The 21,635-nt window shown below is 38.7% G+C and overlaps 1 protein-coding gene across 7 annotated transcripts; it reads right to left on the minus strand.

The window, feature by feature from the left end:
* Positions 1-919: 919 nt before the first annotated feature.
* Positions 920-21,315, minus strand: KMT5C (lysine methyltransferase 5C). Of its 7 annotated transcripts, XM_087917616.1 has the most exons (10): positions 21,094-21,133; positions 13,991-14,081; positions 12,956-13,100; positions 12,327-12,492; positions 11,586-11,695; positions 11,078-11,241; positions 8,953-8,972; positions 8,241-8,377; positions 7,519-7,703; positions 920-6,811 (listed from the first exon to the last, which is right to left on the minus strand). In XM_087917616.1, exons 3-10 carry the CDS (start codon positions 13,063-13,065, stop codon positions 5,976-5,978), a joined length of 1,728 nt encoding a protein of 575 aa, XP_087773742.1. In that variant the 5' UTR covers positions 13,066-13,100; positions 13,991-14,081; positions 21,094-21,133; the 3' UTR covers positions 920-5,975. The 7 variants fall into 7 exon arrangements, with proteins under 7 accessions (XP_087773742.1, XP_087773743.1, XP_087773739.1 ...); XM_087917617.1 differs by lacking the exons at positions 13,991-14,081; positions 21,094-21,133 and adding an exon at positions 21,268-21,315; XM_087917613.1 differs by lacking the exon at positions 13,991-14,081 and having other exon boundaries at positions 21,094-21,297.
* Between the last annotated feature and the right edge of the window lie 320 nt (positions 21,316-21,635).

The raw sequence follows: 21,635 nt of genomic DNA on the forward strand, positions 1-21,635 counted from the left end.
AGTAAATATTAAACATCACAAAGAATGTAATTCAATATCAAAGTTTAAAGATACTATAATTCTTTACCAAGGTTTTTTCTATAAAATTCTTCACTGTGAATATATACACATGAATCATTTAAAATTTTACAAATGGGTAGACCATCTCTACCAACTCTTTAAAATATCTACCAGTAGGAAAGACAGAATTAGATAACTAACCTATTTATTGAGAAGTATCAACTAAAGTATAATCTTTTTTAATTGTGAAGACTCATAAATATTCATATTATACTTTCTATATATTTTTTTGAGCCTCTATTTTTATTTAGAATAATTTCTTGTTAATTCATGCATGTAAACAAGGGTATATAAATGTATATTTTTATGATTTTTATACCTTTATTTTGGATTCATGACAAATAATAAAAGAACTGAACTGAAATATACCTACATTAAGTTGCCCTGCAGGCAAAGGGTAAAGAAACAATGAAGTATCTTACTAAAAAACACTGTTCAACATTCATAACATCAAATTTATTCCGAAAGCTGTCAAATATTTTTATTTAAGCTTGGGCTTAAATTTTCCTGGGTTCAAAACAAACTTTTGCCTAGCATGGGAAGAAAGAACAATCTATTTATTGTCCTCAGCTGAATATTATGTAATCATTTAACAATTAAACTTCACTTTCAATCATTATACCACAAGTATACTTTAGTTCTGTTTACAAGACATTCAGTCTGTCTAAAATGTCCGACTTACCTTAGAGAGAAGAGTACACGTTGAGGCTAATGTCCTTAGCATTCATTTATCAGTCTGGATAGTGAAATAGTTTTTAAATGTTCATGTTTAAACTAGCATTTGTTATATCTGAAGTAATTCTGCCAACAGGTCTCACAAGAGGCAGTTCACATATATCACAACATCAAGAAACAGGAAAAGTTTTAGAAGAGTTTATTTCAATCAAGTATTTTAAAAGTATTATGCACCCCTCCCCCCTAACACACACCATTAAAAATACAAACAGAAGTTTCTGCCTTTACCCACTTCAGGATACCGGCCTGATCATGGGGCAGGAAATACCCTGAGGCCTCAAATTTCCACATTTGGAGCTGAGAGTAACCTCCATCAACCCTTCCAAATATAGCACCATTAAAAATACAGATAACCCCCTTACCCTCCCCACCCTCTCCTTCTGCTCAGACCAAACTAATATACACCCAGGGCTGTATGCACTCAATCATACTGTACCAATGAAAGATTTGAGCTTGAGTCCAGGTCCTGTTGAAATTCTTCCATCCAACGACTCCTCGCCCCTTGACACTGGGATGGAAGATATAGACCAGCTCTGCTAGATGGGATATACTAATCTTTTTTTCCTATCGTCAAATTTCCTGTAATGTGGTGCCCATGTTTTATGACATGTTACCAAAAAAGGCCTAAGAATTCATTTCATAATTCATGCAAATTCAGAGCTCGGTTTATGTTACTTTTTTGGCAGAGTACACACACCCCTGAAAATATGCTCCATGTTACCCCTTTTGGACTCTCTGGTCTTCTAGATGCTGAAGTTCTTGAAGAATCTTCCATTTAAATTAAGTATTGCGAGCATGTTGAGTGATAGGGTAGTACAATGGAGCAAATTTTCCACAATCCTAGTTAGTGCATATTATGGGCTGAGCAATTTGTTTCCTAATGAAGCAAGTTTGTAATAACCCCACCACAAAAGGAAGGTATTCGGACTGATGTACTGTGGTTAAAACCTGGGGCAGAAAATGATATACAGGTGTCTACCAAACCCACTCCCTGAGGAACCCAGCCAACCAGACACCTTACCCAGTGTCCAGGTTGCTTATTTTTCCTAGCTGTGTGAAAATCAAGGTATCTTAACATACCCTCCTGAGCATAACTTTTATGGAGAAGTGGAATTCAATCTTTCCTTTGAAATGAGGATAGAGTGGCTCCAGGCCAAAAGCATCTTTGAAAATTTTTATAAAAGATGGAAGAAGCAATGTAATAAACCATGGTATCATCTGGGAAACAAGCAGAGGCTGGATCTGGAGAGGCTGATTTAAAAACTTATTCATACAGGATGCTAGAACAACAACAACAACAACAACAACAACAACAACAAACCACTGGATCTGCTGATCGCTCCACCTCCTAAGAACACGTTTGTTTGTTTTTTTAAATCTGAAAGCATGGAAGTGAGAAAAGAAATGACAGGACTTAACGGACACTGGACTGAAAGAAGACTGAAGTCAGAGGTGGAAGATTGCCTTGATGCTTCCCTTCCCAAACGAGGTAGCACAAACCATAAACCCACCCCAGGAAAGATGGGGGAAAGAGAGGCACAGAAAGGTGAAAACCGAGCCCCAGTGTGTCTTTCCACAGAGAGTGTACAGTATCCTGACTAGCAATATCCACCCTTCCCACCCGACCTTTCCCCACACAAAACCCTTAACCATCTTGCCCTCTTTGTTCCTCTCTCCCCTCCCCCCATTACAGTCATTATCTAAAGGGCTGTGCCACTAGTCTCCAACTATTAACTAACATGGAACATCCATAAGTGGAAAGTAGCAAGCAAGAAAGCAAGTCTGGGCACCCACATTAATAGGAGCCACAAAGTCAGAACAACTACTAAACCTCTATTTCTTTTTAGTACATATATCTATGCTGTGCACAAACATTGATACACAGATGAAAATGCACATCTTGTAGAAGAAAATTTAAAAACTAATGAGACATCATCTCACGTTTAGGTCAAAACTATTCCCATAGACACTCACGTATAGGCATTAAAATATCATAGATAGTGAATCACACATTCTGCGATGCAACCAACAACTATGTGCAATTAACAAGAAATCAATGGAATAATTATTATGAAATATAAAATGATTACTACCATGCAGAATTTTGGGGAAAGAAAAAAGTGTCTTATTTTTAAATATAAAGCAAGCTTACAGAACAGAAAAAAGATGTACAATTTCAGCTATGTCTCAATTATTTTAGTGAGCAATGTGATACAAGTAGTCCTTGACTTATGACCATTTGTTCAGCAAGCGTTCAGTTACAATGAAGCCGAACATAGGGACTTATGACCCATACTCGAAGTTACAGCCATGGCAGTGCCCCCAGTCACATAATCAAACTTCAGGTGCTTAGCAGCCTGCCCATACTTAACCACAGCAGGGGAACTTCAACTCCTATTACCTATGCCCCCCCCCCCACATCTATTCCCATTTGGCCCCCTGCTGTCCTGTGTTCTGCTGCCCCAGCTGACCTTCAATTTCTTTCTTTCTTTTTTTTTTTTCTCTATTGCTGACAAGGTATGTCAGGCCTGTGTTTGGGCTGAGTTGCCAAAGGAGGACAAAGCAGCTTAAAGGGGCCACAACACAACAAAACACCCCTTTGCACCATGCTCTGGGATGTATGGGATTGGGAAAAAAAACAAACACAAAGCAGCTTCTTTCAGCAGCTGCTTTGTGATATCCCACCTTTTTTATAGCACAAAGCTAGCCCTATTTGTCCCCAGGATCACAGTGCAAAGGAACATTTCAATATACTTCAGCTCTGGAACGGACTTTGTGCTTCCCTCCACCCCCCCGCCGCCCCCCCTTGAGGGCAGTCCCAGTTCTGCCCAACAGTCAGGGTGGATAAACCTTGTCAGCAAAGGAAGCAAAAAGTTGGCAGCAAAGCTTAGCTGGGGCAGTGGGGGTCTCGGAGTGCCCGATGGCAAGGGCAACTAGAAGTGGAACAGCTGCAGAGTGCAGGACATCCAAAAATGCAGAGATTGGGTAGCGGGGAGATAGGCAAGTTGGTGGAGTTTACCTTGTTAAGGCTGAGGTATGGAAGAGACCAATCCTGGAAGACTTGGGGTGGGTCCTTGGCTAATAACCAGTAAAATTTGCTTAACCGCAGCGACAGGAACTGCCAAGGTTGTGGTCACTGAGTAATGTGGCCACATTACATCTTACTTTATGACTGCATTGCTTAGCAATCAAAATTCTAGTCCCAGTTATGGTCGTAAGTTGAAGACCACATTTATCAAGTTCACTAACATTTTTTTAAACTATCTTTTTTCATATAGGTCTAAGAGAGTAAAAGAATGTCCATAGACAGTGGTAATTCTGGACAATCATATGAATCACCTATAGGAAAATATCCAAATTGTTACCAAAATATGCTATTGTTATGCCTTCCCAATCAATTTGTGGACTATTGTCTCTGTCTGTATTGTTTCTTTGATATTTTTACATGAGTATGCATTGTCTATTCTTCTTAAGATTTCCTTCTCAGGACAGGTTGAACAGTATCAGCTCATCCTAGCTTTTCAAAGCTAGCACCTAAAAACTACTTTCAAAATTATAGTGGTTTCCCAGGAATCAGCACCTATTTTGCAGAGCATTGAAAAACCCAAAATTGCAATACATTATGTATCTCAGATCAAAAAGGCATGCCAGACAAACTAATTCTATTCTAAAAGCTCTATAATTCAGATTTTCCAACTACGGAGCTCAAAGAACCTTTGCTGGATTCTACCCAAAGGTATTTAACAGAAAGGCTAAGTTTACTGGAATTTATTCTCAAATGTGCACAGCTTAATCCCTATCTTAACACGACCTTCAAGTCATCTAGACAAGCTTTTCTAATGCTAACCGCACCAAACTACAATACCAAACAAACAAAAAAAGAGGAGTTGGAAAAGGAACATCAGGCTATCCTAAGACTCTTGGATATGTATCCAAAGTCAACACCACAAAGGACTCCACAAAATTTCAAAACAAAGCAAGCACTTAAAGGAAAAGCTTAATTGCAACGTTTCACCCATTCAATTGCCACCACCTCTCCCCATAGACCTTGCACTCAGATTTCTAACACCAGAATGTGCCCTACCTGTTCAAAATCCTATCATGGCAAGATGAACGGGAAAAATATACAGCAAATTCACTTACCCTATGTGACTTTGAACCGAGTTAGGCCACATTAAACTGAGTAAAACTTTTATCCTGCTCATCAGTCTCTCATGGAAGGAAGCCCCTTTATCACAATGCCCCTGAGCCAAGCAGCTCAACTTTATCAAATATAAAACACCTGAATATCTAAAATTCATTAAGATTCTAAAAAGCCCCACCAGACACCTGTTTAAAACTCTGGCTGGGAGAAGAAACAAGTCACACAGATTAACTAATATAAAAGTAGCTTCCAAAACTAGAAAATTAGCTGTCTTGTAACAATAGGCACTCAAACAGTGAGGCAAAAGAAGAGGAGCAAGAACATTTAATTCCCTATATAAGCCTGTTTAGCAAAGAGCAGCCTTCAGGCTAAATGGACTGAACAGTTTAGGCTGCATGCCAATGTGCACTTCTGGTTGCTGGTTTTCTCACAATAAGTTTTAAAGAGACTTCCCTGATTAGATGCTGGTTATCTTTTCTCCACAAGTCACTTCACCAATTCTGCCTCACTTTGTAGGGACAATAAATGCCAAATTACCATGTCCATCTGTCAAGAAGTCTATGACTACAGTACTATAAACCAGAGCATGGAGATACGAGAGTAGAAAGATGAAAGGACTCTGTGGGAGATAAAGTAGAGTTCAAAGAAAAGACCAGGAGGCAATCCAAAGCATCCATGCAGTCTACTATATGGCTTAAGTTTCAAGACTATACAGTAAAGTTTGGCAAAGTAGTGGAGAACAATTTTTTTAAAGGAATAGTGAGGAAGTGATAAAGGAAGTACTCTGGAAAGATAACTGAAATATCAATTTCAATGGAAAAAAGTAGGAGTGGAACACAAGGTTTTTAGCATAGGCAGCCTTGTGCCCACCTGGGGACATTTCTTCAGAAGAGATGTTATTAACCCATACAAGGTGATGGGGAGAAGGGCATAACAAAAGATGGATAATTTCAGGCAAATTCTGGTAGATGGTTATCATGGGTAAATTCAGTAAGAAGCTAAAAGTCTTGTTTTCAATCACAGGAGATCAGCCAGATCAAGACATCTCCTCACAGGAGCTTGCAGCTACCTCGAGGTTGATGGAACCATGGCTCACTACCAGTCGAAGCCGTTTGGGTGGAACAAAAGGAGGAAAGGAAACCATCCGCTTAGGAAGATGCTGATCCTCCGCTTGTTCCTTCTCTGTCTTGTCTGAAGGGGGCTGCTGACAGCATGGCCTGCCTCCAAAAAGTGGGCCTTCCAGGCGGACATGAGCATACTGTGAAAGCTTGGGGTCTACCATTGATAATGACAACTGAGACTGGGGCAAAACTTGAGCTTGGCGCTGGGCCGTGCTCCTTGTTCTGCACAAGACCTGGCTGGATGAAAGAGAACCTGAAGAATCAAGGGGGATTTGCTCTCCCGAATGGAGAACCCCAGATCCTGTTTCATGGGTTTCGTTAACATCAGCATGACTCTCCATATCCCTTGAATCATATTCCTCAGTCCCCTGGCTAAACTCCTGACTAGCGTTATAAGATTTTTCCTCCCTAATGTCGCACACTACTTCCCTATGAAACCTTGCCCAATCCAAGGGAATTCTCTTCCCAAGATTCACTACCAGGCTGCCCTGGTTGGCCAAATCAGAGCTTTCGGGGCAGTTGTGCATCTTTAAAAGAGAGCAGCTTTGCTGGGCGTAGCAATTCTTGTTTCCCAAAGACTGCCTGAGGTGCAATACAGATAACATAGGAGAAGGACAACGAAGCAGACACACCAGAGGCTGCTTACGGAGCTTGCATCCACGTGTTCTGCAGGCCAAGCAGTTGTGCAGTGGGATATATAAAGGCTTGAGCATCTTAAGATACCAGCGAGTGGTATATCTGTGTACAGCACCTAGAAAAGGAAAAGAGGTATTAATTATAAGAACAACACTCCACTCCCCTGTTTCCTCTTATTAACTATTGCTGCCATATCTTCACTACACAACCAGCAACTTCCATTTCTCCCTGGATTTTTTAAGGGCTTTAAGAAGATGGAGTAAGTATTTGACTGCTTCACTATCCAACCCTGACACTAACATCCACAATCCTATAAACTCTTTCTTCGAACATGTAAATAAAACATGTTCGCTTAAAAACAAATCTGACATAAGTAACCTCACTGTACCTGTCAGCAGTCTCACAGAGAAGCTGCACATTTTCCTGAAATCACACAGTATGTGAAAAATCCCAGAAAACATTAAGGAGGCAGCAACAGGATAGCTTATCTTTCCCACTTTGGAGCCAAATATCTGAACATTGATTACATTTCCCAATACTGGAATTATACTAGGCTACCCAATTAGTTCTGCCAGGCTTTAATCTAATATTGTAGCTAGAATAATTCTTGAATATCCACTTTAATAAAAACAAATGACTACTTTATTTTTGCAACCCAAAAGAAGTTAGGATAACTACTGCTGTGGGACAAACCCTAAGGCTGACAGGGATGTAACAGTGTCCTGTTAAGATTACATTATAGGTGATAAGCAAACCATTCTGCCCTGCATAGCACTAGGATGCACAAAATCAATCCCAGTTAAGTATTTTTGCTTATCTCACCATGTAATCGTGATTTCCTGCGCCGGGCTTTGTGTCCCCCTTTCACATTACGCTGAGCAAGTTTGCAAGACTGATTTTTCCACCTCTGCAGACGGCCGTCTGTCTCTCTCAGTAGGTATTTCTCACTGATTGAGGTAGCTAGCAATGGAGTCCGATTCAGGAGCCGAAAAGCTCCTTCCCCCTTCCTAAGGAAAAATTGAGAATGAGAGACACTATCAGGAACAGCCCAGTATTAATCAAAAAGATCACTGCTTCCCTCAGAATATTTATACATCCTTTTCTATCCTTGGAGAAAACAAACTCCAAGGCACTTGCCAAATGCATGAAAAATTAAGACATGATAAACTTAATATTAAGGATGAAGAGATTTTCCACTGATGAACTCTGTGTGAGAACAGTTACAATGTCTTCTTCCTAGCCTTTAGATGCTACCATTGATCTTTCCAGGGCTCTTGTGATAATAGAAGAAAAATACTGCCCCTCCCTTTCAAAATCTATGCTCGCTAGCAACCATCCCTTGAGAACTAAGGCATATTAACACCTGGGCATTAAGCAGTCTGTACTTCTTGCCAGGAATGACTGCTGAAAACACTGGAAGCTGGGGGCAAGAATTAATGGAGATAATCATTTGGTTTCCCTTCCTGCCGCTGTTTCTCAGAAACTCAGAAATCTGACTCCCAACCAGCTCCCAACATTTGAGATTCTGGCCCCTCCATTTTCACCTTTCACAAGTGTGGCATTCGCATAATTCATTGTTCTCCCCAAAGAAGCCGTCACCATAGAAGCATGTGATCTCATCATCTGGCTCAATGTCCCGCAGCACCTTGACACAAGCAGTGTTCCCATCCATTGGGACAAACTACAGCATAAACAAAAGGTTGGGCATAGAAAAAGCAGGAAAGAAAGGATAGTTGGAAAGGAACGGAAAGAAATGGATTTAAGAAGCTCGTAGGAGCGGAGGAGAATGCAGCAGTCTCCTCATCCCCTTCAGGAAGTCCACATTTCAAATCAACTCTTTCTCAAAGCTATTTGTTTAGATTTCTTATGTCATTGTAGCACAATTTCACAAAACAGGATATCAAAGGGAATTTGGTTTCTTTCAATCCTAAACAATGGAAAACTATAGCATATTTCTAGCTTTCAAGATGGCAAAAAAGGCTTTTTACCTCCAGTAAAGAATTAAAAGACTAATGAGGTAGAGCTTCTAGAATTACAAGGAGATACTTTTCTATCTCAAGCAATCACAACTAAGTGTTTTCCAGACAATGCTACAATATATTGTGCTCCTGGTCTATTTCAACTTCTCCCCAAATATATTCCCTCTCATTCCTATTCACTGTAGTCAGTAATATATTTAGGCCTCATTCCAAGTTCAGAGTCTTGTATTCTAATGAATAGCATCCCTTGCCCCAACAATACGTCAACTCATCTTACCTTACAGTTTGGTCTGCAGTCTGTATAGGAATTAATTATGCAGGGAAACAATAAGAAGAAAAAGGAAAATTTTAAAAAAGAGCTAAACATGAATTACAAGTATTCTTTCTTAGAAGAAGCTGCAGCAGAGAAAATTTGCTCATGTTTTCAACAGTATGTTTTGCTTTATCTGGAAGCATTTACAAATCTGAATCAATTGAGTAGGTGACATACAAATTATGGAAATCCAATCAAAGAAAAGTACCATATTGGCTTAATTCTCACTGTTGAGCTCCACATTATGAACTCAAAGCAACATATTTATCATTCGTAAACTATATTATCATAACCAATCTCTCAATAAAGTGCAAAATAATTGTGCCTTATGTCTTATACCCTTAATGAAAATGTTAAGAAAAGGAAATAAATTTTTCTATGAGTTCTGTGGCTGAATAAGGAGAAGCTTCCAAGAAAGTTCAATTTATTATTGCCTTTTGCAGTTAAATTCTGAATCCTAAATTTATCAGATAATCCCCATGTCATTTGAAAGCCTTACTAATACAGCATTTTAAGCAATTAACAACGAAGGAAGCTTTCTTAAAAGACTATTGCCTCACAAATAGCTGGTAAATAAACCTCTCCCATTTTGGATATCTAAAAATGTGAAAAATGAATAAGTAATAAATACATAAATTTTAAAAAGCTTATTCTAAATGCCTTTTTATATCTAGTCTTTATACAAATGATACAAGTTTAAGATTAAATATTTAGGAAATTTGGTTCCAGCTTCAAAAAAATTTAATAGTCCTCTGTTCAACATAAAACATACAATCCTAACTAGATGTTCAAGGATAAGAAGTTCCTTAGACAGTGCACACTAATTTTTATCAACCCTTTTGCAATCAAAATTCTATCAAATTCTCAATTCCTATAGCAGTATTCACATAATTAAATGTCCTTCACTATGAAAGCTCACACAAGAAACAGCACCAAGCAATTTTAATCTACAGGCCACCTATATTAATAGTTAGCACCGACATATCCCCCAGTTGCTAAAATAATCATAATTCTTGGCAAATGCTTAATTTAGAAAATAACAGATAACTTACACAGGTGCACATACAGAGTGACATGATTAGGCCACTCCTTATAAAGAAACTGCTTCTTTCTGGTTATTAAGTGGGCAGATAAGTAGGGACATTTGTATTTCTTTAAAACAAAGTGTCCTTTTAAGCTTCAGTGCCTTTAAATTTCAGTAATGTTACCAACAAAATAACTCACTACAATGCCTTTTTTTCTTGTTTTTTTACTAAAATATAAAAATATCTCAAAGGAAACCATGTTAATAGGAACAATTCGTCTATATGTTATCCAAAGACAATGACAGTTATAATGAGTAATAAAAGATGCCTGAGCATTATTATCTAGTTAATCATATTAACTAGGAAAATATATTCATTTTTGTAAGAGAAAATTGAAACAGTGTCTAGACATCAAGATTAAAACAGATTTTAAAACATTCTGTCTATGAAAAATAATGCAAGTTTTGGCAACCAAATAATCCTGTCTGTATTCGTGTCAGAAACATCTACAAAACTACCTGAAATGAGATTATTAATTCTTAATACTATAATTAGGACCTTGCAGCAGTTCAGATTTGAAGGGGAAAATGTGATTTGGAGATCTGGAGACACTCAAGCCGCTTCTGTGGCAATCCTGTAAAGAAGTTGTGTCTTTCCCTTGTTTCACAGTAGCCCAAGAAAAGCCGCACTGGGTTTAAGGAAATGTCAACAGGTCTAATGAACACTCCCAGGTGAGCTCTGAATAATATACTCTCAACTGAATCCTGATTGCTGTACTGCCCCATTAATAACAACTGCATATTCACTACATACCAGTCTCTCCACTGTTTGGTTCTGATGTATCCCTATTGATATCTACAGAAAATTCAATTTCCCAAATACTTAACTAGAATATTATTTATTAATACTCTCTGATCCGGGATAGATAGCTATCTTATTTCTCCTCATCGTTTGGTCTAAGTTATAAGACCAGTTATATGAGACTTGTCATTGTCATTTTCATAGCAATTTAAACAGTTTGAGGCAACTACCTCTCTAGCTTGCACCTGAAGGCTTCCACCTACCATGATTAATGAAGGCTGCAGGCCCTAGCCAAAGCTGGGCACACTGTTTCCGGGTGGAGTACATGATGCTGAAGTCATTTTCACCTGCTCGGAGGAGGCTTTCATCGGGTTCTGTCAGTTCTGCAATGTAGCCTTCTAAAAGCTCCAGCTTATCATTCTTTCTCCTTATGGGAGAGGGGAAAAAAAATAACCTTACCTATCCAGAGGATTATGCTGCTGTAATCTTAAGTAAAACGTACAAGAGCAAATGCATGGCTACTTTATTATCCACTTCTTTGCATTCTAGTTGGAAAGAAAGCTTTTCTAATGGACACGCCCTGTTATAAAATACACTCATCAGAAAAAGCACTCCTTGCCCCTCCCTTTGTTTTCCTCTCAATGTTGGTTTACACATTTTTTTGGTTTTTATGCTTCATCTATTTTTACTTATTTCTCTTTTTCTTAGTATAATCCAGCATGCAAGTTAATAATTTTGCCACATGGGGAAGCAGTAGCACTATGAACTTACCATGATTTTGTAGAGACTACCCGGGCTCCATTTATTTCTAAGGAATATCGACTACAGCGTCTGATGGCAAAACCACTCTCGGGAAGGAAAATGCGAAGGTACCGAAAAATCTGGGATGGGTATGGGGGAGAGGGAAGAGAGGAAGAGGAGTATTAGATGTGTTTACTGCCTTAATTTGTTTACAAAAAATAATAAAGGTATGATATAAATAAAATCACTGCAAGGGAGTTAATTGGAAGAATCAGTGGATAGAGAGAGCTAAGTTAGAGACAAAGCTCCTGACTTTTCTATGAATGTTTACTCTCTTCCCATATAACATGTATCTCATTATAGTTTTTAAGCAATATTCTTTCTATGAAGCTGACATTCACATTAGCTGAGGATGCTTAAAAACTTCAAGCCAAAAAAAAAAAAAGTTAAAAAATAAGAAAATGATACTTCTTGGTCCTTTCATCCAGTCAGCCTCTGTGGATCTTCACTGCCAGCTTGTGTTATAAGTACATGCCCCATGATTCACTTTCAATAATAAATAACACATTATGGAACATTCTTTCGACACCTGAGTGTTTGGAATGGTGTTAAACTCCCACCACCCTAACTGCCCTGCTGACTAGGATGATCAGAGCCATAATGTAATAATCCAAAAGGAACAGGATTGGGATGAAAAAGTGTATATAAATAACTTTTTTCAGACTTCAACATGCTCTCCAGCCATTAAACAGGCAAAAACTAGGATTATACATGAGTCTTGAAGGCAGCTTCCTGCTGATGGCTCCGGTTTGCAAAATACTGGCAGGCCCAGCCACCCTGCATCAAGGCTTGATATGATGCTTCTAGGTCCTTGCGCTTCCGGAAAGCTTCTACTGCCTCCCGTAAGTGGTGCTTTCTCCTGATGGCTGGGAGTGGGCTATAAAAATGAAAGACGAAGAATTTCTTTTGTAACATATTTTTTTCCTCATTTCAGGTAGTCTTTGACTTATGACCATTACTTCAGTAACCATTCAAAATTACAGTGGTGCAAGTTATGGTTGTTGCAGCACCCCTGCAATCATGTGTTCAAAATTCAGATGCCTGACAGCTTACTTGCATTAACAAAGAGGTGCTGCAACTCCCCCCCCGCCTGCCTATCTCTCCCATCTCAGCTGCGCACCAGTTCTTGCTAACCTGCTGTAGCACAGGAAGCCTCTGCCGGATTCAGAGCCCACCAACAATAAAAAACATCTGGTCCCAATTGTAAGTCAAAGGCTGCTTGTACTCTCAATCCTCACCACTTAATATTAAAATATATAAAAACCTGTCTGGCTGTCTGTCTATCCCGCCTTTACAATCTTAATTTTCAGACTTATTCCATGCCCGCTCCTAGATCTTACCTTACATTCATTTTATGAGTCTTAAAGCCAAGGTAGGAGTCAAGAATTAACGTTGTGGCAAGGTCATCATTCTCACATAGTTCTTTTGCAGTTAACCTAGTAGAGCCCATCTTCTTTCTAGAACCATGCTGTTCTTAACTCTCTGCTACCCATAAGAGAGAAGCGAGACAGACAATTAAAACCATTACATGGAAGTTGGGAATCTGAATCAAAATTCCAATAAAAGCAGGACTAGCAAATATTAAAACAAGCAGAAATATTCCCTACAACCCCTACCATAGTTTTACTTTGTTATTTGCATGTACACTGAGATTTCCTTTTTTAAAGAAAGTCAATCTTTATTAGAATGGTTCTAATAAACTAAAACTACCGGTAAAATAGTATTTTGCCACATTTGCTCATAATGTTTGTAATCTGTTGACGTTTCCATTGTGTCCTACAATTTTTATAATTAAAGTATAAGCCAAGAAACACAGATTTTATATCTACAGGGTAATCAGTAACAAACTGAATTGATCAACAAAAATTATTTCATTATGATTTGATGTAACTTTAATATTATGACAAATCTTCTTGTGCCACTTTATTAAGCCTAAAACTCATATGACTTTCATTTGATCTGATCAGCAAAATGAAATTCTCCATGGCCAGGGGGAAAGGGAACAAGCGCTGCAAAAATATCTATGAAATATTTTTAGAAAAATGTTTTGCAAACATACAACTCAAAACATAAAAATACAAATATTTTTAAGGATTGCTGCCATTAAAATGACTATTCTTCCAAAATTCCTCTATATATTTCAGACAATACCAATCAAAATTCATAAAAAAATACTTTGAAAGAGGATAATTTCAAAATTCATCTGGCAAGGGAAAAAACCGAGAATAAACTTAAAGGCAATGCAGGACATGAAGGGCAGAGGAGGGGTGGCACTTCCAAACTGGGAGCTATATCACAGTGCAGCCTCTTTAGTAGGGTTGAAAGAATGGGTGAACTTAATAAGAGAATATTAGTCCTAGAAGGTCATGACTTACAGAGGGGGTGGTATGCCTTTTTATGGGATATAGGGAAAACCAGTCAGAAACACTTCCATAGACTTCTAATTAGAGATACCCTCCGGACCAACTGGAAGAAAGTAAGGAAAAAAATATTGTTTAAAGATCCCGATCTGGATCTCAACTATGGAGGCGATTATACACCCTAATAATTTGGATATTACCAAGATGATTAAATATAAGGATTTATTTGGTCTGCAAGGAAATTTGAAATCATGGCAGGACCTCCAAGATCAGGGACTACAGATCGACCATTGGTTCAAAACAGATATAAGCATAAGAAAGTATTCGGAATTTAGAATAAATCTCAGCAATTGGACAAAATTATTTTAGGACCAGACAAAAAAAAATAACAAAATTTTATAATTATTTATTAGAGACAGAATTAGAGGAAGAAATAGTTAAAAGAAATATGATAGCCTGGAGTAGGAACATAGTACGTAGTATCACCTTAACAGAATGGGAGAGGGTCTAGAATAGAAATAACAAAATCACAAAATCGGCATTGTACAAGGAAAATGCTTATAAAATGTTTTATAGGTGGCCCCCTCAAGATTGGCGAAGATGCACCCCAATATGAGTCCAAACTGCTGGAAATGCAAAAAAAAAAGGAGGGAACATACTTCCACATGTGGTGGTCCTGTATAGAAGCACAATGATACTGACAGAGAATTAAAACATGGCTGGAGGAAATGACGACAGAACAGACTGAATTCAAACCAGAGTTCTTCCTATTAGGGATCTTTAATAAACAATTTACAAAAAAATTGAAGTATATAATATTACATATATTGACAGCAGCTAGATTGGCTTTTGCACAATGTTGGAAACAACCACATGCTCCATCAGAGGAAATGATTATTCAAAAAATACTAAATTGTGCAGAAATTGATAAATTAACCCTAGCATTAAAAGATAAAGAAACATCAATGTATTACGAGAGCTGGAATTGCTGGTATGAATGGTTAGATCAGATGGGCTACATAACATTGTAAAAGAGGATAAACTATAACTGTAGTGGTAATTATATATTCACATTAAGGATTACTTGTAAATATGGCATAAAATAAGGACAGAAATAATGACCCACAAACTGTCGAAGATGAAATTGTTTTTAATCACTTTTTGATTTCTTTTTACTTTTACTTCTTTTTTCTTTTTCTCTCCTCTCTTTTCAACTCTGTTTAGCTTCTTTTCTACATTTGTGTATGTGTTGTTTATTTTAATGGTAAAATTAATAGTTTGTTTAAAACATTACAAATATTTCTATGGAAGAATCTAGACTCTAAAACCTTAAACAATTCCTGTTCTCAAATCAGTGCCCTCCATAACAGGAGTTAAAATCCATCTAGGGGAAATTTTGGGGATAAATAACCAGCAGGTGGCAACATCTGACTAACCTTTGTGAGGCTCACAAGGCAAGCAGGGTTGGACTTGGTTAATCCTGGATAGAAGAATACAAGTAACCCCTGAGATGTAAACTAGACTGGGATGCCAAAGCACCATTGTAAAGGAAATGGCAAATCACTTGCATACACCAAAAGATGAATTTGATGAGAGATACATTTTAAGATACAGAAACATTCAACATATATTTCTTGAATTCCTGCCTCCTAGTTCTGAAGATACTGGAACTAGAAGTATTCCAAACCTGCTGATGCCTATTCTCCTCTGTTGATGCATTTTCACTTCTCTCTCAAAATAGTTGTGAACCAGACATATAAGACAACAACAGGATCAAGACTTAATATCTTAATTAATATTATCATGAGCAGTTTGTGTTCTACTATAAACCGTATATCTAAAAACAAAACATTCTAGAAATTTCAGGATTTCTCCCCTGCATCATATGTTTCTATAAGGAGAAGCAAAGAAATAAATATGCAATTGTTTTTTCTCCAGGATGTCAAAATGCCCAGACTTTAAATTTCTAATTTGGTCCCAATCTGTTAAAAAATTAACTCTCCTATTTTAAATAGGAGCTATTATTTTAAATAGAAGCAATTTTAAAGCTTCCAAAACTTTTTTTACTACTTAAAAGGCTCACTTTATCAATCCTTACAAATGATATTTCTATATAGTTCATTGCCTTAACAGTGAATATTTAATGATCCTGATACCCCAATCCTACTCAAGTACATTAGGCATTCTTCAACACGAATCCTCAAATCTGGTTGATTTACCAAGCAGGCTCATTTGCTGCTTGCTATCCCTACTTCCAAAGTGGTTTGGCACATAGAGGATCTCAAGAGGTAGGCTTAAAGTTCCCCTATCTTCACTGAGAGATGAAGAAATTGCATTGTTATTTCTTAGATTCATCAAATCCCTAACAAGGATTTGCTTGGTAAAATAAATGGGACCTCTTTCATAATTCCTTTCCCCAGATGGCTAGAATTGCTGGTTTGAGAATACTTGTTCTCCAAGAGTTGAGGCCAGGATAGTGCCAGCAGAACCATTTATCCATTAAAACAAGAGATATGCTGCAAATTGACTTTAGATCCATACAAAAATGTCATGATTCCTCTCGTCTCCTGATAGCAGTTTGCACATACCAGATAGTTGATCCAAATACTATGTATTTATTCATCTATTTATCCATTCACTCAGGCCTATATATTGCTTTAGTCATAAACGGAATCTAAGCTTACATTTCCAATGAAATGTATGAATGAAAGTGTCACAGCACAAACTCGCCATCATGTGACACTTCACTATGTTTTTCCCATTTGCCGTACTGGAGTGGGCATGGCCTACGCGTGACGCATCCAGGCCCCAGGCCACCAGTTTGACATCCGTCAGCATCCTGAGTGGGTAGTTAGTATACCATCACCTCTTTCAAGGCAGACAGAACCACTCCCTTTCTCAAGGATATATTCATTACTCTTCTAATCCAGCTACTGTCACCTCCCTAGAAGCCTCCACCAAATGGGAAAAGCAGGGATCCAATCAACACGTGGCAAAGCTAATGTCATAAACGTCCTATCTCAGAACTAATAGAATCAAACACACCCCAGATAATTTTACAAGGCCCTTATTTCTTATAATGGACTTGCCTATTTGGCTTCTAACTGAATCAAAGCAATTTGTATTCCAGGCACCTTGCAAACTCCTTCACTCTTTATAGTTTGTATTTCTGCTAGGATTGTTCTTGTTGTGAAAACAGTACCTTCAGGTTTTGCAAAAGAATATCAACTGCTGAGTTAGGAGCATCAGGATACTGTAAAATCTATATTGGGATATCAACTCAACATTCTTGCCAAGCCTTTGTTTCTAATTTGCTAGCTCCCTGAACTGTTGTGCAGTACCAGCATGTTGTATAGTACCAGCGAGTATTACTGGATTACAGAAAGATATACTGTAAATGCAAAACAGTTAGTGTGGCTTTTTTTTACAGTAATATAGAAGTGAGTTGTTGCTGCCTTCTTTCTTTTGCAGCTTCTCAAACTAGCCTATAGCTATGTTTTCCATTAACCAATCCCAACTATACTTATCTTCCGAAGCCAGTCAGCTGTTGCCTTCTACTTAGCCATATGGCTAAGGCCAATCACTTAGAGTGAGAGAATAGCTATACTCACCCAAAAGGAACATCTATTGTTAACTGAACCACAATTTATTCACCCTAGTTCTCTAACGTGACACACTGAACCAAACAGGATATTTGGAGCTAGAGTTTTGGGCAGATCCAATGTATTGGATTAAAGATTGGTTAATTATGCTATACGAAATAGTAAATGAATATTGTGGTATAGAAGAGGGAAAAAACAAAATTCCTATAGATTAAAAAGTCAGGAATTTGGAGCCTGAATGAAAAAATACTTACATTTTATCCAGATTTACACAGTTCCATATCTTACATTGAAATCGATTGAAATTCATTAACACATATGTAATTTTTTATTGGTACAGATGTGCAAAATACTATAAATCCACTGTACTAAACTGAATAGAGCAAATTTTCCTCTTTCTACACCACTGTGACCAGGGGTGGGATCTGACAGGGTTAACTACCGGTTTGGTGGTTTACAGGTTCGGTGAAGCAGTCTTTGAAAAAGCACTTTTTTCCTGCTTTTTTAACTGCAGCTGCACCTTGTTGAAAAAACAGGAAATAAAGGTCAGGTAAGAGCCCAGGCTGCGGGTGGGCAAAAACATCAGCAGACTGGTTCTATATGTGCTGCTCTTCAGAGCTACCGGTTCTACAGAGGTGGACAGGACCAGTAGAAACTCACCCCTGACTGTGACTATTTCGAGGTAGAGTTGTTGAAACGATTATACTTCTTCATCACATACAGAGCTAAGCATTTCTGCAAAGTATTCTTCAAAAGAGATAGGGTGTTAATTAAAGATTGCCATAATCTATTTGTAAGAAGCTCAAGTCTATTTACATACAAGTTCTTGTTTCATAATCTGGGCCAGAGAATTTCCTAACTTTAGTTTTCTGAACTATAGCAGGCTACAGTTTCTTACTTTTCTTCTCTCAATTCCCAGCAATGTCAGAAGAAAATAGCAGTTAATCCTCAAGATGGCAGAATTTCTTGGGAAAGGTTATACAAGCATTATATAATTTAAATAAATTATTTTATAGGAGTAGATAAAAAGCAATATTTCCTAACCTTACACTTAACTAAAATTTGTAGAACAAGTATGACAAACTATAACCCTGAGATTCCTCTGACTGCTATTGCTGAACATTTCTGAGAATATTTGTTACCATATGAAATACAAACTTGAAATTGCATGTTCTATAGTAAGCTTAATGTAGTTTTAAAAAAGAAAACACATCTTTAAAAACTAAAGAAAAATAGATCCACACTATTTGTATTCATCATGTTCTAAGGTTTCCTCAAAAGGTTAAATGCAGCTCTGTGCCACCACACGTTGCCCAATGCATGTCAGGAAGTGCAACTATGCCATCCCATTGCACATCAGGAAGGCACAAGGGTGGGGTAAAAACACAGTCAAGACAACAGCATGTTTGCTATTTCCCAATATATAATTATTTCAATTTTCAAAACTGTTTCTCTTACTTAGCTTATGTATCACACTGCCATCGATCTAGCCAGGGTTTATTGGGTGAACTATATTTGGTTTCATTCATACACAGCAAATAAGGAAACCACATTATGACTGTTTGCACTGTATGAACAAAATTACTGAGGTATCTTTCTGAACAGTACGTTCACATTATTAGTTTTGTTTATGAAATAAGCAAGATACACTACGATACAGTTATTAGATGAAAAGCAATATTCCGGGCTGTTATGAAGGGGAAAACATTATGACTTCATATACCTAAGTCCTTTTCAGAAGGAGTGGACATGAAATACAGTGATAACTGCATACATATCAAAGAGCTGTAGCAAAAAGAATTGCTGGTAAACAAGAAAGTGCCAATACAAGAGAATTATTTGTAAATAAATGTTGAACTGTGGGGTCCTAACCACTAAAAGGTATTAACATCTACTACATGACACATACTGTATTGAAGAATCAGCACAGGGTTTTTGACACACTAGAACAATTTTAAAAGCCTCAAAAAAGCTTTAAAACCTGTCTCAAATAGCAACTTTATAGCAGCAGTGTGTGAAACAGTACAGGAAGTCTTCAACTTACAACCATTTATTTAGTGACTGTTTAAAGTTACAATGGCACTGAAAAAAATGACTTATGACTATTTTCACACACATGACACTGCAGCATCCCCTTGGTCACATGACCAAAATTCAGATGCTTGGCAACTAGTTCATACTTGCAAATGGGTGCAATGTCCCAGGGTTATTTGTGACCTGCTGACAAGCAAAGTTGATGTGGAAAACAGATTCACTTAACTACCATGTTACTAATTTAACTGCAGGGATTCGTTTAACAACCATGGCAAGGAAGGCTGCAAAATGGGGCAATACTCACTTAACAACTGTCTCAGGTAGCAACAAAAATTTTGGACTCAATTGTAATCATTAAATAAAGGACTTCCTGTATGTATAACAACGGGCAAGAGCTTCAAATATACTAGTACACTGGATTCAGGCCCCGAATGCGACATAGTTAGTTGTGGATAGGGAATTTCTGGACCAATTCTATAAAGAGAAGATATTTTAACACAGAAGGAAGAGAACACCAAGTGAAGAGTTGAGAGAAAGCTAGTTGATGCCACAGAGCATGTGACAGATTTGAAAAAGAATTTGATTGGCTATCGCCTTGAGTTATTTGTGAAAACAATAAAGGTGGGATACAGACAAATAAATAAAAACTACACCTACTCTGCCTTTCCCAACCTAGTGTCCCATTGATGTCTTAGACTAAAAACTGTTTTAAACCTTTTGAGAATGCTGCCTAAAAATTAAGGGAAGACAGGATTAGGCAGAGTTAGGTGTAAACTTGAGTTGTTTCTTTGTTTCTTTTGTTTTTGCAGAAAGGCAATTACAGAGCACGAAGGGGAAGTTGGGGGGTGGAGAAATGCTCCTTACCTGAGCCCTAAAACCAAAGCCTTCAGTTGAAGGGCAGAGATTCAGCTTTGAGGGAGAGCCTGAGGAAACGAGGTTTTTTTTTTATTCATAGAGGCTATTTAGTATGAAACAGGAGAGGAGGGAACGGGGTCTCTGACCCGGAGAGGAAATGCCCCATTTGGGGGCTTTGTTACCTCACGATCTGGACTGAAAGGGGAAATGAAATGAGGGCGGGGAAGGCGGTTTATGTGTATATGTATGTATGTGTACAGACAGAGACTGGCTGACTTGACAGGCAAAAGTCGAAGGCAGCCGTTTCTGCCCCCCCAACCTCGCGCGACCCTCACGCGACCCAAGGGAGATTTTTTTTTCCCTCCCCGCCATCCCCACCCCGCCGCGAGACACCCCCTCCCTGTCCTCGCGGGTTCCCACGCGCGCCGCGCCTTGGTGTAATCACCCGCGCGCGAGAGAGCCGTGTTCTTCTCCTCCCCTCCTCCTCCTCCCTCTCCCCTCCCTCCCTGCTGCTGCCTCCTCACGCGCGGCCATCCCCAAGGACTTTGCCCCTGCAACCTCCCCCCCGCTTTCGCTTTCCCTCCACCCCCTCCCTGTTCCCTTTCTCCCTTTCTCTTACACGCATACCCGCACGAGCGCTCCGTTTCTTATTCTCCGCTGTTGGTTCGCCCGCCTCACAACGCGCGGGAGCCCACCTTCTCCCCCGTGCGATTCGCCCTCCCGCAAGCCTGTCAATTTCCCGGCCCCGTAGTCGCGGGGTGCCGTTGGACACGCTCAGCCGTCAATCACAGGCAGCCCCACCTTCCCCCTGTTGTGTCTCCATTGTGTCTCCCCTGAAAGCAAAGACGGCTTCCTGGACTTCCCACCCGCATGCTCGGGGATGATTGGTGTAGAGAGACTTCCTTTGGAAAGAGTGTCTGTCTGTTATTCGATAGGGTAGATACGTGTGGTTGTTGATTCCTACGGCTGCTCACGTAAGGGAAGGGGTGTGGTCGCAACTTATTCGACGATACTGATGTCCATTAATTTTGAATCCGCCTTCCGAAGTCGAATGAGGACGCGGCCCCCAGCCTACGCGTCCTATTGGGCAAATCTGCTGCCTCTCAAATTCCTCACGCCGTTCCTCCTCCAGTCGCGCCTTATTTGCAACCGCATCCTGCCTACAGCAT

This window comes from Pseudonaja textilis, chromosome Z (genome assembly GCF_049901715.1).
Source record: "Pseudonaja textilis isolate UNSWEBS1 chromosome Z, rPseTex1.2, whole genome shotgun sequence".
Classification (NCBI taxonomy): Eukaryota; Metazoa; Chordata; class Lepidosauria; order Squamata; family Elapidae; genus Pseudonaja; species Pseudonaja textilis.

What these genes read in the sequence shown, in the direction of transcription:
- KMT5C (XM_087917617.1), bottom strand. Translation starts at nt 13,065, where the DNA reads ATGGGCTCTACTAGGTTAACTGCAAAAGAACTATGTGAGAATGATGAC. An exon ending in ACTGCAGACCAAACTGTAAG is followed by an intron (nt 8,378 to 8,952) that starts GTAAGATGAGTT and finishes TTTATGCTGTAG; the next exon opens with TTTGTCCCAATGGATGGGAA. An exon ending in GAATGCCACACTTGTGAAAG is followed by an intron (nt 7,704 to 8,240) that starts GTGAAAATGGAG and finishes ATTTTTCCTTAG; the next exon opens with GAAGGGGGAAGGAGCTTTTC.